Here is a 15,062-nt window from a genome sequence, read left to right on the forward strand (position 1 = left end):
ATACACAACGAAAATGACTAACAGTGTTATAGCGTAATAAAAACTTGATTATTTTGCCGAAATATATTTTTTTGTAGTAAATATATGATTTTCACTTAATGTACATTAAATTTTTGATTTTAAATAGTAAATTTTTGGTAGTGAAATTATAAGATGTACTTAAATATTTTGATATTAAAATTCGTCACTTTTATTCTGTATAATTATCTATTATTAGGTTTAAAATTTAATTTAACTTTATGGCATGAAAAGTGTTTATTTTGCTTTTTAACAAACACAACAACAACACAGTAGAATAGCCATTAAAGTGTTGGGCCGTTTGGACTTGACGTATTTTTTTTTAAAGCGGCAACACTAATTTTTATATTTAATATATTAATGAGGTCATCCCTAATGCTGTTGCCTGTTGCCCATTATAGAAAGTTTGTGTTGATAAACGTCGGGTAAAATATGTAGTGCCGGCAAGTAATATAAAGATAAAAATTAAAAAAAAAAAACTACGAATAATAAACGTGTAATTATTAATAATTAAGAATAAAAACCCAAATCATTTCAAAGAGAGATACGTATAATTAAACTTATTTATTCAATTTGGTGAGTAATTCTTCTTATATACGTATCAATATTACACAATATTTTTTTGGAAACTCAATGCAATATCTGCTTGTAAAACATGAATTCGTTTTAAAGTTTAATATGTACCAATAAAAATGGTCGTCACTCAAAAACGTGCTTAATTTTATGATAATTTCGTGAAGTATTGTGAACAGTGTACCAATTATAGTCTGAGAAGTACTTGATTTGAATGATTGGTATTATCTGGATAAAAGACGAAACCACGCCTAGAGTTGCAAAGTCAGTCTGTACATATATTTACAATTAGATCGTAAGACTGTACTATTTTTAGGGTTCCATATAATGCGAGTTTTTACGTGTGAGCTCAGTGATATTTTTATACATCAATAAGTGATAAGATAAACAAGTATAACGAGAGCGTGCCTGAAGCCAAATATCCTTTTATTTAAATCAAGTTATCTGTTCATTATATTATTACCTATAACAAAATATATATGGAACGTAATGGTAGCACATAGGATTAATCTCAATTTCTAATTTCAGTTCCTTTTAATGGACATGAGTAGTCAATATTATAATCTTAATATTTTATCGAAGTAGGCTCATAAAAGCACCTCTTAATGCCTGGTCGCAGTATTGAATTAAATGTAAAGCTGTATGTCGGCGCGAAACCACGAATTTAAGAAATCACGTGTCCAGAAATTATTATTTTATGATTATTTTAATAATTTAAAACTGTTTCATTGTTAAATGAATAATTTTTTGTGAATTTTGAAATGTTAAATTACTCTGAAATATTTTAATGTTTGTAAACAACTGTTAACTTGAGTGAATAAGTCTACCCACCTATTTTTGTTATAAAAGATCAAGCGCCCGCCGGTATCGACAGACTTGGTCGAGCCGTCGGAGCGATCGGACCGTCTCATATTGGAATAAATCAGAGAGGATTATTTCCTGAGTTTTATTTCATACCACCGAAGATGGTTAAAGACCGAAACCCTGACACTCGTGACGTCAGCTGTGCTGACGTCATGTTTTTTAAAAACGCGCTCGGACATGCCTTCTCCGTTATCAGAAGCGGGATCGGAACAAGCTCCGATCTCTGCTACGTCCTCATCAGCTTCGGTTCCACCTGTCACATAAGGATCGCTACAAGACAGAACCATATTGCGAAGTGATAAGAAGATCTCTAAGCACTTCACACTAACTGCCTGCAACTTCGGTGTAAGGGGGCCCATCTATGTGGCAGAACCGCAAGCCACGGATCCAATAAATCATTCATCAGCTCCAAAGCCGACTAGTGCGGGAGTACCCACTTCGTCAACACTTGAGGCGGCTACTTCCTACAATTAAGAACAATACGCTTCAAGGGCATCCTCATTTGCCATACTGTTCATATGTGTGGAACATCTTAATTGAAAAATCAACAAGTGACCATGTGGATCACGGAGATCATGGATATCGCGGGGAAATGAGACACTAAGATAAACAACACGTCAGGAAACAGCCGAGCAAATGGCTAAGTGGAAAAAGTTATTACTACCCTCAAAAACGAGTTAAGATTAGTTCTTGATTATTATTAAGAACTACGAGACTGAACAGTGCATCTAGTATATGGAGTTGCACCACTCTCTTATTACACAAAGAAAACATCACATACCACCTGAATTTCTTAAACCTGATGGACATTAATAACCAGAGGACTTTGCAGCACTGACAACACACAACAGCAACAAGAGACTCTTGTGCGGAATAAAACAGTCATCGCTTCTATTCTCAACTAAAATTAATTATTTTCAGCATAAAGATTAATGAGTCCACGTAACCACCATTACTTGACGTGATTAATTAATTGTGTCTTTCGAGATTTACAGGTTTCATAAGAACGCATCGCATCGCGAAGGTGGTCGGCAGAGGGCGCTCGTGATCAGCTTCGTCGTGCACCGCAGCCGGGCGACCAAGAAATGCGACTGGTGCAGAGCACGCACCATCCCGCAGAATGTCACTAATAACACAACTACAGCAACGAATGACCCTTGTTCGAAATATAACAGTCATCTTTTTATTCTCAGAAAACTAAAATTAATTATTTTCAACATAAAGACTAAGAGTCCACGTAACCACTATTACATGATATGACTAATTAAGTGTGTCTTTCGAGATTTACAGGTTTCATAAAAATTAAGACAGTGGAGAAGGTGGTCGGCAGAGGGCGTTCGTGATCAGCTTGGCAGAGGGCGCTCGTGATCAGCTTCGCCGAGCACCACAACCAGAAACGCGACCGGTGCAGAGCGCGCACCGTCCCGCAGAATGGCCGTGACAGTGGGAGTTGTCGTCCATATCACGAGCTGGTCAGTCAGTGCGAGTGGTCAGCATCGACGAGAACTAATCATCGCATAAAACTGTGAGGCAAAATTTACTTATCTTACCTCTTAAAATCTAAAGAAATAAAAAAAGAGCAATAACAAAAAAGAAAAAAAAAAAAATTTTGAATATTAATTACCATTGAGATTCCTCATGCAACCATAACTACACACGTACACTCTCGTTTGAGAGTGATACCTCTGAGCTAACCACGTGTTACCCTCGTATTACTCACGGATCCTTGATGTATCCAAAAGTGAACCATGAGATACCGTTGGGAGGCGTTGTGGAGCCGTGGTAGCCATTTATATACCGTAATCTGGAGAGTGATACCTCTGAGCTAACCACGTGTTACCCTTGAGCTACCCGCGGATCCTTGATGTATCCACAGAGAACCATGAGATACCGTAGGGAGACCTTGTGGACCGTGGTTAGACATGTATACACCACAGATCTACGAGAACCTTTAGTAGCCATGTATATACCATAGTCTGGAGAGTGATACCTCTGAGCTAACCACGTGTTACCCTCGAGCTACCCACGGATCCTTGATGTATCCACAGAGAACCATGAGATACCGTAGGGAGACCTTGTGGACCGTGGTATAGACATGTATACACCACAGATCTACGAGAACCTTTAACAGTTATGAGCATAGTATGCGTAAAATCTGCCCACATTTATTATAATAAAGGTGCATGAGAGATTTCTTTGTGTACTGTTTTACAAAACAATTATCAAAGGTCAACATGATGTGTTGCTTACAGATACCTGCTTCAAAAATATTTTTGATTCACAGATTTCCAATCGCACAACTTAGGCAGGTGCAGAGCGCGCACCGCCTGTCAGAATGGCCGTGTCGGCGCGAAACCACGAATTTAAGAAATCACGTGTCCAGAAATTATTATTTTATGATTATTTTAATAATTTAAAACTGTTTCATTGTTAAATGAATAATTTTTTGTGAATTTTGAAATGTTAAATTACTCTGAAATATTTTAATGTTTGTAAACAACTGTTAACTTGAGTGAATAAGTCTACCCACCTATTTTTGTTATAAAAGATCAAGCGCCCGCCGGTATCGACAGACTTGGTCGAGCCGTCGGAGCGATCGGACCGTCTCATATTGGAATAAATCAGAGAGGATTATTTCCTGAGTTTTATTTCATACCACCGAAGATGGTTAAAGACCGAAACCCTGACACTCGTGACGTCAGCTGTGCTGACGTCATGTTTTTTAAAAACGCGCTCGGACATGCTACTCCGTTATGTATAATTACTATTGAAAAGGACATCTAGGCTGTCTTCAGTATATCTTACATCACCAGCCTACTAGTCTCATTTAAAAGTGCTTAATCATGTTTTTTTATCAGTCTGATAATGGTCCTTTTCAATAATTGAACTGATGACTAATCTATCTCTATTTTAATTTCTACATACAAATCTGCTGTGTACAAACTGTAAATTGAAAATTAATCTATTTGAAATTTAACATTGCAACATGTTTTATTTTTAGTTGAAATAAATAGTCTTTGAATAAACATTTAAAGAAACAACTGAAATATTGACAACAAATAAAGAATAATAATGTTAATATTAATTATAATAGTGTTATAATTTATATAATATGCACAGTATTTTTGTTAAAATTGATAATTATACAAAGTTAAAAATAAACATTTCTTAAATTTTTATATGTTTCTATAAAGCTGTTGCAGAGATCATTTATTTATGAAAGTAGTTTATACGGTCCAAACAAATATGGGTCGAACCGATTAATCTTAATAGTATTTATAATATGCATGAATATAAAAAGACTTAAATAAAAACAAATGTATTTAAATAATGTACAAAAACTGCAATACAACTTATAAAATAATGTTATTTTCACAACTAATTGAATAACTAAGCACTCTGCAAAATGAATTGACTGATAATATGATTTCACGGAACAGTTTTACAGATACAACAGTCATCTGGATCATTCGTTCCATATCAAACTAGCCTACCGGTCTCATTTCAAACGTGCTTTAATCATATTTATTGAAATTTGATAATGGTGTTATTCAGTAACTGAATAGCAAGACAATAATTTGTTACACTTAAAAGAAAAACAGTATAAGTATATCGTTAGAAGGATGAGTTTGAAATTTAGTCATTTCAGTATAATTGATGTAATTTGGTTTTTCAGGCAACATGGCGTCGTTGGTGATGGGAGATGGCGACACTTTGGGACAAAGACATAAGAACTACAACAAACTCGTACGAGAAGCTAAACAAAAACAAATTGCTGAAATTGATTACGAAGAACCCGATTTGAACAACCTCCTTAAGATAGACGTGGCCGTTAAGAACAGGGATGTGGAGTACATCCTCAAGGTGTTCCAGTGCGACGACATGCTCTACGCGTCCCGCGCTATCAAGCGGTCCGCGTGGCTCGTGACCGACCCGCGATATGCGCACATTATCAATCCCAAATATCTATTCGACGAGCTCGCTCCGAGAATGACGTCGAAAGCCTTCAACAAACTCATTCTGCAGGTCCGGCTCAATCTGAGAGATGAGAAACGCGTAGATGAATTCTTCAACTACTACGCAGAGAGAGATTTGAAAGTTGCCTTTAAGTGGCTGCCGAGGTGTTCCGTCGAGCTCATAGAGAGCGCTGTGCTGAAACACGGGGACGACATCCCGAAACGCCTGCTCGTGAGGATTTGTGAAAAGTCTGCCGATAGCGTGTTCAAGTACATGCGAGGCTCCCTGACGTACTACAACCTCTACACGTTGGAGGCAGTGATGCCCATTTTAAAGAGTAACATGGACAAATTTCTGGACATCGCCGAAAGGGGCATAAGCTATGAGTTTCCCAAATTTGGACCAAAGAATACCAAGTTGATCATGAAGAAGTGTAAGGACAGGGTTATGAACAATATCGAAAAGTATGCATATGCCCTACACGTACCGACGTTCGTGAAGTTCCTTCAGCCCGAAGAAACTAAAGAGTTCATTTTAAAGAATATCATGCATGAAAAGATGCGCTCATGGTTCTCATATAACAGAATAAAACCCTTCATCCTCCGGCTGCCCGTAGAGAGCAGGTTCGACATTGTTAAAGAACTATTTATTGACAAACAGAGGGACTTAGATGACGAGATGGTTATGTACCCTGGTCATAGGTCCAGGACTAAGGAGACCTCTTTACAGTTTATGTACCGTTGGTACACGTTCGCGCCCTTCAGCACAGCTTTCGCTGATCTGAAGAAACTAATCCATTCCGAATCGAGCCCTACGGAGAGAACGACCATGTATGGGGTGATGCTAACCAGCGCGGGTAAGAATATGCAGAATATACACACGGTACTGAAATACTACCGCGAGAATCACATCAACGAGCCGTTTAAATTCAAAATACAATTCGTGAATCTCGTTATCAGCTACACGGACACGCACAGATTTGACAAGGAGACGTGGGGATATTTGGACGACCTTTTCAGCAGCATGGAGGTGTACAGCGAGTCCGACAAACTCGTCCAGAACTGCGTCAGGGCCGTCGTACTCTATAACGCCATCCACGACGAGAGCGTTCCCGAAATCATCGAGAGGAAATTCCTGTTCGACACTTACAAAACGCACCAGAAGAAGTTAACGGAAGCAGAAAAAGGAAAGTTGTTCCTGTATTTACATAACTATCTGCAAGCGAATATCGACAGGTGCGAATTACGAAACAACAATGAACTCCGGCATGCGGTGGAGCTGTTGACGCAAATGCTGAGCCTACTCTCGGACTGGCACAAGGAACTTCATGAGTTTCCAGTGATTTTGAATAAAATAAAGGAGATTATCCATATAAAAAAAACGAATAACTGGCACGAAGACGTATCAGTATTGTACAATGCTAAGAAATCGTGGAGGAAGCTCTTGTTCGCAGAGTCGATTATTTTGAGCCCCTCTCAAGGAGCGTGCATTAACGCGCTGAAGCATGGCCCGCAGCTGCTGGAGTCGCACAGAGCCGAAGTGGAATCCCTGTGTCTCAACGACAACATACTTCTCGATCAATTTCTCAAAAAGGTGCGCGTGTACTGGGCTAATTCTCTAGCTAACCAATACAAAGAATTATTTCTGAACCATTTCGACCACGTAAACACACACAAAGCTGCAATTATTGGACTATGCCTGTTGCTTCCGAAACGTGATCTCGCGAATTTAGTTGCAAAATACGTGCCAAGCGAAGCCAAGATCGATTGGAATCAACGCGACGACTTGGAGCTCAGTCTGCGCAAGCGCATTGCGTCGAACCTGCACAGGGCGAGACCTCGGCCCTCGCTTGACGCGATTTTACAGTACGCTAAGGGCGATTACCTCCAGTTCTCTCTGCCCTCACTGAACGCGATGTTCCATAACATGAGTTCCACGCATACTCGCGAACATCTGTCCGAGTTGCTAAACTCTCCGGTGTCTTTGCAAAAACATGGCATCCGCGTGGCGTTTGCGAAACTCAAGCACGACGAACTGCAGAAATTATTTTCGGTTATTTGGAAGACTAATAAAAACGGCAGTATTCGGGCGGCCATCTTCAACACGACCTTAGACTTCCTCTGTAAAGAAAAAGATCCCGCGGCGATCAGAGAGATTTGGGAGCTGCTGAGTATGTTCATTGACAACTTGACGTCCGAAGAGAACAAGAGTGTGTACACGAAGCTCGGCAAAGCGGAGAGAGTGCCGATGAGCGTGAGACCGGAGTTTTGGATGAAGAGCTACAGATTTCTCAAGTCGTTGCCCCCGAAAACGAACAGCGCCGTCCACCTGAGAACCCTGAGATGCGATATGAGCAACGTCCTGGAGGCGCTCGACAACGACTTGCTCGCTGAGGTGTTTTTAGAATCGTTCGATGAAAACTTCAGCACGAAACAATACGAATTCGCCCGCTGCGTCGCCGAGTCATTGCTCTCCACGAGGACGGAGCTGGCTCAAATCGAACGCTTCAACAAAGTCTTCGTCCCGATTCTGGAACGAGCGTTCGCGATGTGGAACAAAACACACGAGGGCGTCTGCCACGTGAAGAGCAACGTGAAAGAAATACTGATGATTCTAGATAATCTTTTCGAGAGCCTAGTCATACACCAGAAGATGTCCCTCCCCACTGCGATATACGCGAACATATACGAGCTGTTTCGTAAAAACATATCGCTTGTGGAGAACTACGTCATGATAACGACGCGTAAGCTGGCGTTGGACTACCTTAAGCTGTACGCCGAGGTTGCGTCGGACGAGACAGTGACCAAGGGCAGAGGAGACGTGAAAGGGCGCGGCGACGTCGATGCTAAACACTCGACGGCGCGCAACGCGGTCACCGAGAGGCTGGGCGCGCTCTATATGGAATACTTGAAGGAGGACGTTTCGAAACACTTCCCGTCGATTTATTTACTCTTCGCGGACGCCTATCAGATCGTGTCGAACAATTTTTCTTTCAACGAAGTTAACAAGCTGAAGTCTTTCAAAGCATTCCTCGAGTACCAAGACTTCATTCCGGGCTATCTGTTCGTGCTGCAGTCCATACGGAGCTACTCCTACGACGACGACGAGAAAGCCTTGCGGGCTGAGTTACTGAAGCAAATAGAAAACCATACGTCACAGGAAGTCAAAATGCACTACTGGTTTAAGCAAACCTAAGCCGTCACCTCCTGGAACTGGAATACACAAGCGATGAGATTGCTACGGGCGATATCATTGTCGATATCGTACAATGCTTGTATTTAAGTCGAAATAGACTGCACATATTTTGTTTGTGGTGCTGTGTGCCCATGCACAGGCTTATTGTGCGTTATTACTAATCGCTGTACACTTTTTTGTTGCTGTTGATGTACTATATCATTATATATATATTTTTTATTGTGATCGCCGTCTTTTTTTACATATATACCTTTTTAAAGAATTGTAGTATTTTTTTTTTTAATTGACACTTTCAAGAAATGAGTAATGTTTCGCAGTCATAAATTTAAATTTAAACAAGTATATTTGTTGATCGTATAAAATGATAAATACTTCTTATTATTACTACAAAAAGTTAACTTTGTATTTAAGTAGCTTCCTTGGAAAATAAGTAAAAATGTGTCTTACACATAATTATGCCATTCCTTCAACTCCAGCTCTACGGGTGTCCATGTTGACTGTACTATGTTACTGAGCTGTCGAATTAAATAAAGGATTTAGATTCAAACAGGTCATTGTAAATTCAATTAATTTTATTGTAATCTCAAATCACAATACATTTTAACAAATCTCACAATTAAAATCTCAGTGTTGCCCATATACAAAATATTCTTAAATTTTAAACTAAATTAAAATATACAATTAAACTGTTAGTTTAACATTAAAATATTTTATTAATTAAATACGTACAGTAGGTAAATGTGGTAAGTTATAACAAATATATTTCAGACATTTTTAACTTTGCCTAAAAATAAAAATAAAATGAGATACTTAAAAAATTAACTTTTAATAATAATTAAACTAACACTTTAATGTTATTTAATACTAAGTTATTAATTTAATTTCTATTCATAACTAACCCATTATAAAGGAATATATACTCGTGACTAGAATGTAAACTAAATAAATTACTAAACTGTATGTCGCTAGTTTGACGAGTTGGTGGAGATAAAACAGTCTGAAACAAAGTATGCAATATTAAAAACAATCTTTTTTTATGGTATAGGTTGATGGTAAGTGGTCACCATTACCCATAGACAATAACGCTATAAGAAATATTAACTATTCCTTACATCGTCAATGTGCCACCAACCTTGGGAACTAAGATGTTATGTCCCTTGTGCCTGCAGTTACACTGGCTCACTCACCCTTCAACCGGATCACAACAATACAGAGTACTGTTATTTGGCGGTAGAATAACTGGTGAGTGGGTGGTACCTACCCAGACGGGCTTGCACAAAGCCCTACCACCAAGTATAATCTCATAAATAACAGTAATCATTAGCTGCTAGTCGAACTTCGGCTACTGCGTAGCAGATATGTTATGGAAAAGCAGACCCTCTTCCGCCCAATGGGGACTGGGGACCTTGGGCAAGGGCCCGGGGCCCTGCGATCGATAATCAACCCCCTCAGATCGAATAAATGAGTATAATATAAAATTATGATATTTAGAAAAAAATCTATAACCTTGTTTATCTACTTCTTTTTTCTATTCTAATAAAATAGTGTTCTGTCAAAGTCACGGGGGCCACAGCCCCCATTATCCTAATATGGCCAATGCCTCCAAAAGGTTAAAGACGGCCTGAGGATAACCGAAACGGAAAAAAAACCACCTACTGTACCTAGGAGTCGAGATGGCCCAGTGGTTAGAACGGGTGCATCTTAACCGATGATTGCAGGTTCAAACCCGGACAAGCACCGCTGATTCATGTGCTTAATTTGTTTTTATAATTCATCTCGTGCTCAGCGGTGAAGGAAAACATCGCGAGGAAACCTGCATGTGACAAATTTCATAGAAATTCTGCCACATGTGTAATCCACCAACCCGCATTGGAAAAGCGTGGTGGAATATGTTCCAAACCTTCTCAAAAGGGAGAGGAGGCCATTAGCCCAGCAGTGGGAATTTATTTATATATTTGCGACACGACGAGCATATCGAATATCGATAATAAACTCGAGCTATATATGTCTGTTAGTAGTCTTACATATAATATGTTATTATGTATATCGTGATACCTGTTCCATTTCTTTCTAGCTTCCGGTAGCGTTGAGAGATCATCCTTGACCAGGTACACCCTCAGACCTGAGAGATATGTATGATTCAGTGCAATATACCAATTAACGTATCAGTTAGTGACGGTGGTTCAACTTAAGCTCGATTCCAAAGGTTCGTGATCGTATGGACGATAATAATAATTATTATTTGCCAATAACAGTAATACAGAAGATAGATGACACATATAGAGTATTTAGAAAAACATTAACAAGATATTAGATTAATGACCCTGTTGCTGGGTTTGAGTAGAGGATAATGAAATGACGACCTCCATGGTCGAGTGGTGTGTACACCGGTTTTCATGGGTACGCCACTCTGAGGTCCCGGGTTCGATTCCCGGCCGAGTCGATGTAGATTACCGTTAGTTTTCTATGTTGTCTTGGGTCTGGGTGTTTGTGGTACCGTCGTTACTTCTGATTTCCATAACACAAGTGCTTCAGCTACTTACATTGGGATCAGAGTAATGTATGTGATGTTGTCTCATATTTATTTATTTATTTATTTATAATGAAAGTCACTAATTGGTTATGTAACTCAGAACTCAGAACTCATGTAACTCAGAAACTCATGCATATGTATGCAATGCTTCCACTTTATACATGATGTACGCCAAAGAATATGAGATACACAGATGTGAAATATTTTAGTCGTAGAATATGTAACTTAACTGTTTACTTTAATACCTATGTGTATATACGGCACAAACCCATGTTAGGAAAATCCTGTGTTATGGGGAAATGAAAATGTATCGTATGTGTCATAGTTTATATATATTATATTTGAGAGCCGAGATGGCCCAGTGGTTAGAACGCGTGCATCTTAACCGATGATTGCGGGTTCAAACCCAGTCAAGCACCGCTGATTCATGTGCTTAATGTGTGTTTATAATTCATCTCGTGCCGGTGAAGGAAAACATCGCGAGGAAACCTGCATGTGTCTATTGAAATTCTGCCACATGTGCATTCCACCAACGCGCATTGGAACAGCGTGGTGGAATGTTCCAAACCTCCCCCTCAATAGGAGAGCTCCTTTAGCCCAGCAGTGGGAATTATTGGTTGGGGGGGGGGTTGTCTCACCGAGGATGAAGGTCTCGTTTCGTTTCGTTCGTTTCTCATCATCACACTGGCTATGATCGCGGTGAATCCCAAGTGGTTAGGCATTCGCCCAGCGGTGGGTTTGAGGCGGGGGGTGTTGTCTCACCGAGGATGAAGGTCTCGGCCATGTAGTCCCAGGACATGTCGGCGAGGCGGAAGGGGAACACGGCGCGGTCGGCGCGGGCCGTGCGCGCCCACAGCGCGGCCGCGCGCGCGTCCGCCCAGCGCCACTCGCGCGTCGAGAAGTAGAACAGGATGCTCGCCAGACGCGACACCTTGTGGTAGAACTGCAGCATGCTGCCGCCAGACATGCGCGATACCATACAATGAGGCTCATTCGAACACGCATTTACATATTAAAGAAAAAAAAGTAACGAATGTAACATCAATGATGTAGTAAACATATATGTTACTAGCTTTTGCCCGCGACTTCGTTCGCGTGGACTTCAGGTTCGTCCCGTCTAGTCTAGTAATCGCTTAAAATCGCTTCGTAAATAAGCCATTATTTCTCGTACAAAGTAAAGGATAAAAAATGGTTATTGTGGGTTATTCCTAAGAGATAAACATATACCATCATGGACTTTTTTGTAGACCTTTTTAAGTTGTACAATACTGTTGTACATTGTTTTGATCTATCTAATGTAAGCGCAAAAAATTTGTTTTTTTACGACCTCACATTAGAAACCTCAAAAATTGTAGCCTATGTGTTATTCTGATGTTTAAGCTATATTGTGGTAAAGTTTCATTCAAATCCATTCAGTAGTTTTTACGTGAAAGAGTAATAAACATCCATACATAAAAACTTTCGCCTTTATAATAGTAGTAGGAATAACGCGCAAAAATTGAAGACTAGAAAACGTCTCAATTGGGACGTTTGCCTTTAGTTCTTTTACGTAGTAATACGTTTTGCGTAACTATAACATCTAGTTTATCCCTTTTACTTATTGTTTTTATCAAGCTAACCTTACTTGTAACGAAATGTCAAATAAATGGTCCCCGGCGCGGCACACTTTTTTCTGTTGTTTAGTATGGATGTAACATATCTGTTTATTAGAATATCATTGTGTAACATGCAATTATTAAATAACAATATACCTACAACAATAAAAAGAAAAGGAAAAAAATATGACTATAAAAAAAAAAAACTAATAATAAAAAAAATAACGAGAATTAATGCTAATCTATCTTTAATGGTGCAATGTCGCTCAGTTATTGTTGGAGTTTTACTCCAAAACTGGTTTTCAGTGACATCCATTTCTTTTTTTTTAATTCATATCATTGAAACGCCTGCTCGTGAGGATTTGTGAAAAGTCTGCCGATAGCGTGTTCAAGTACATGCGAGGCTCCCTGACGTACTACAACCTCTACACGTTGGAGGCAGTGATGCCCATTTTAAAGAGTAACATGGACAAATTTCTGGACATCGCCGAAAGGGGCATAAGCTATGAGTTTCCCAAATTTGGACCAAAGAATACCAAGTTGATCATGAAGAAGTGTAAGGACAGGGTTATGAACAATATCGAAAAGTATGCATATGCCCTACACGTACCGACGTTCGTGAAGTTCCTTCAGCCCGAAGAAACTAAAGAGTTCATTTTAAAGAATATCATGCATGAAAAGATGCGCTCATGGTTCTCATATAACAGAATAAAACCCTTCATCCTCCGGCTGCCCGTAGAGAGCAGGTTCGACATTGTTAAAGAACTATTTATTGACAAACAGAGGGACTTAGATGACGAGATGGTTATGTACCCTGGTCATAGGTCCAGGACTAAGGAGACCTCTTTACAGTTTATGTACCGTTGGTACACGTTCGCGCCCTTCAGCACAGCTTTCGCTGATCTGAAGAAACTAATCCATTCCGAATCGAGCCCTACGGAGAGAACGACCATGTATGGGGTGATGCTAACCAGCGCGGGTAAGAATATGCAGAATATACACACGGTACTGAAATACTACCGCGAGAATCACATCAACGAGCCGTTTAAATTCAAAATACAATTCGTGAATCTCGTTATCAGCTACACGGACACGCACAGATTTGACAAGGAGACGTGGGGATATTTGGACGACCTTTTCAGCAGCATGGAGGTGTACAGCGAGTCCGACAAACTCGTCCAGAACTGCGTCAGGGCCGTCATACTCTATAACGCCATCCACGACGAGAGCGTTCCCGAAATCATCGAGAGGAAATTCCTGTTCGACACTTACAAAACGCACCAGAAGAAGTTAACGGAAGCAGAAAAAGGAAAGTTGTTCCTGTATTTACATAACTATCTGCAAGCGAATATCGACAGGTGCGAATTACGAAACAACAATGAGCTCCGGCGTGCGGTGGAGCTGTTGACGCAAATGCTGAGCCTCCTCGCGGACTGGCACAAGGAACTTCATGAGTTTCCGGTGATTTTGAATAAAATAAAGGAGATTATCCATATAAAAAAAACGAATAACTGGCACGAAGACGTATCAGTATTGTACAATGCTAAGAAATCGTGGAGGAAGCTCTTGTTCGCAGAGTCGATTATTTTGAGCCCCTCTCAAGGAGCGTGCATTAACGCGCTGAAGCATGGCCCGGAGCTGCTGGAGTCGCACAGAGCCGAAGTGGAATCCCTGTGTCTCAACGACAACATACTTCTCGATCAATTTCTCAAAAAGGTGCGCGTGTACTGGGCTAATTCTCTAGCTAACCAATACAAAGAATTATTTCTGAACCATTTCGACCACGTAAACACACACAAAGCTGCAATTATTGGACTATGCCTGTTGCTTCCGAAACGTGATCTCGCGAATTTAGTTGCAAAATACGTGCCAAGCGAAGCCAAGATCGATTGGAATCAACGCGACGACTTGGAGCTCAGTCTGCGCAAGCGCATTGCGTCGAACCTGCACAGGGCGAGACCTCGGCCCTCGCTTGACGCCATTTTACAGTACGCTAAAGGCGATTACCTCCAGTTCTCTCTGCCCTCACTGAACGCGATGTTCCATAACATGAGTTCCACGCATACTCGCGAACATCTGTCCGAGTTGCTAAACTCTCCGGTGTCTTTGCAAAAACATGGCATCCGCGTGGCGTTTGCGAAACTCAAGCACGACGAACTGCAGAAATTATTTTCGGTTATTTGGAAGACTAATAAAAACGGCAGTATTCGGGCGGCCATCTTCAACACGACCTTAGACTTCCTCTGTAAAGAAAAAGATCCCGCGGCGATCAGAGAGATTTGGGAGCTGCTGAGTATGTTCATTGACAACTTGACGTCCGAAGAGAA

At 40.3% G+C, this 15,062-nt stretch overlaps 2 protein-coding genes across 2 annotated transcripts; one reads left to right on the plus strand and one right to left on the minus strand.

Annotated features, from left to right (window-relative positions):
* Positions 1–365: 365 nt before the first annotated feature.
* On the plus strand, positions 366–8,816 carry LOC124541980. The gene is made up of 2 exons (XM_047119924.1): positions 366–594; positions 5,132–8,816. Exon 2 carries the CDS (start codon positions 5,137–5,139, stop codon positions 8,605–8,607), a length of 3,471 nt encoding a protein of 1,156 aa, XP_046975880.1. The 5' UTR covers positions 366–594; positions 5,132–5,136; the 3' UTR covers positions 8,608–8,816.
* Positions 8,817–9,174: 358 nt separating this feature from the next.
* On the minus strand, positions 9,175–12,138 carry LOC124541981 (fatty acyl-CoA reductase wat-like). The gene is made up of 3 exons (XM_047119925.1): positions 11,903–12,138; positions 10,663–10,729; positions 9,175–9,604 (listed from the first exon to the last, which is right to left on the minus strand). The coding sequence occupies exons 1-3, from the start codon at positions 12,117–12,119 to the stop codon at positions 9,502–9,504; spliced, it is 387 nt and encodes a 128-aa protein (XP_046975881.1). The 5' UTR covers positions 12,120–12,138; the 3' UTR covers positions 9,175–9,501.
* Between the last annotated feature and the right edge of the window lie 2,924 nt (positions 12,139–15,062).

The sequence above is a fragment of the Vanessa cardui genome, chromosome 29 (genome assembly GCF_905220365.1).
Source record: "Vanessa cardui chromosome 29, ilVanCard2.1, whole genome shotgun sequence".
Taxonomy (NCBI): domain Eukaryota; kingdom Metazoa; phylum Arthropoda; class Insecta; order Lepidoptera; family Nymphalidae; genus Vanessa; species Vanessa cardui.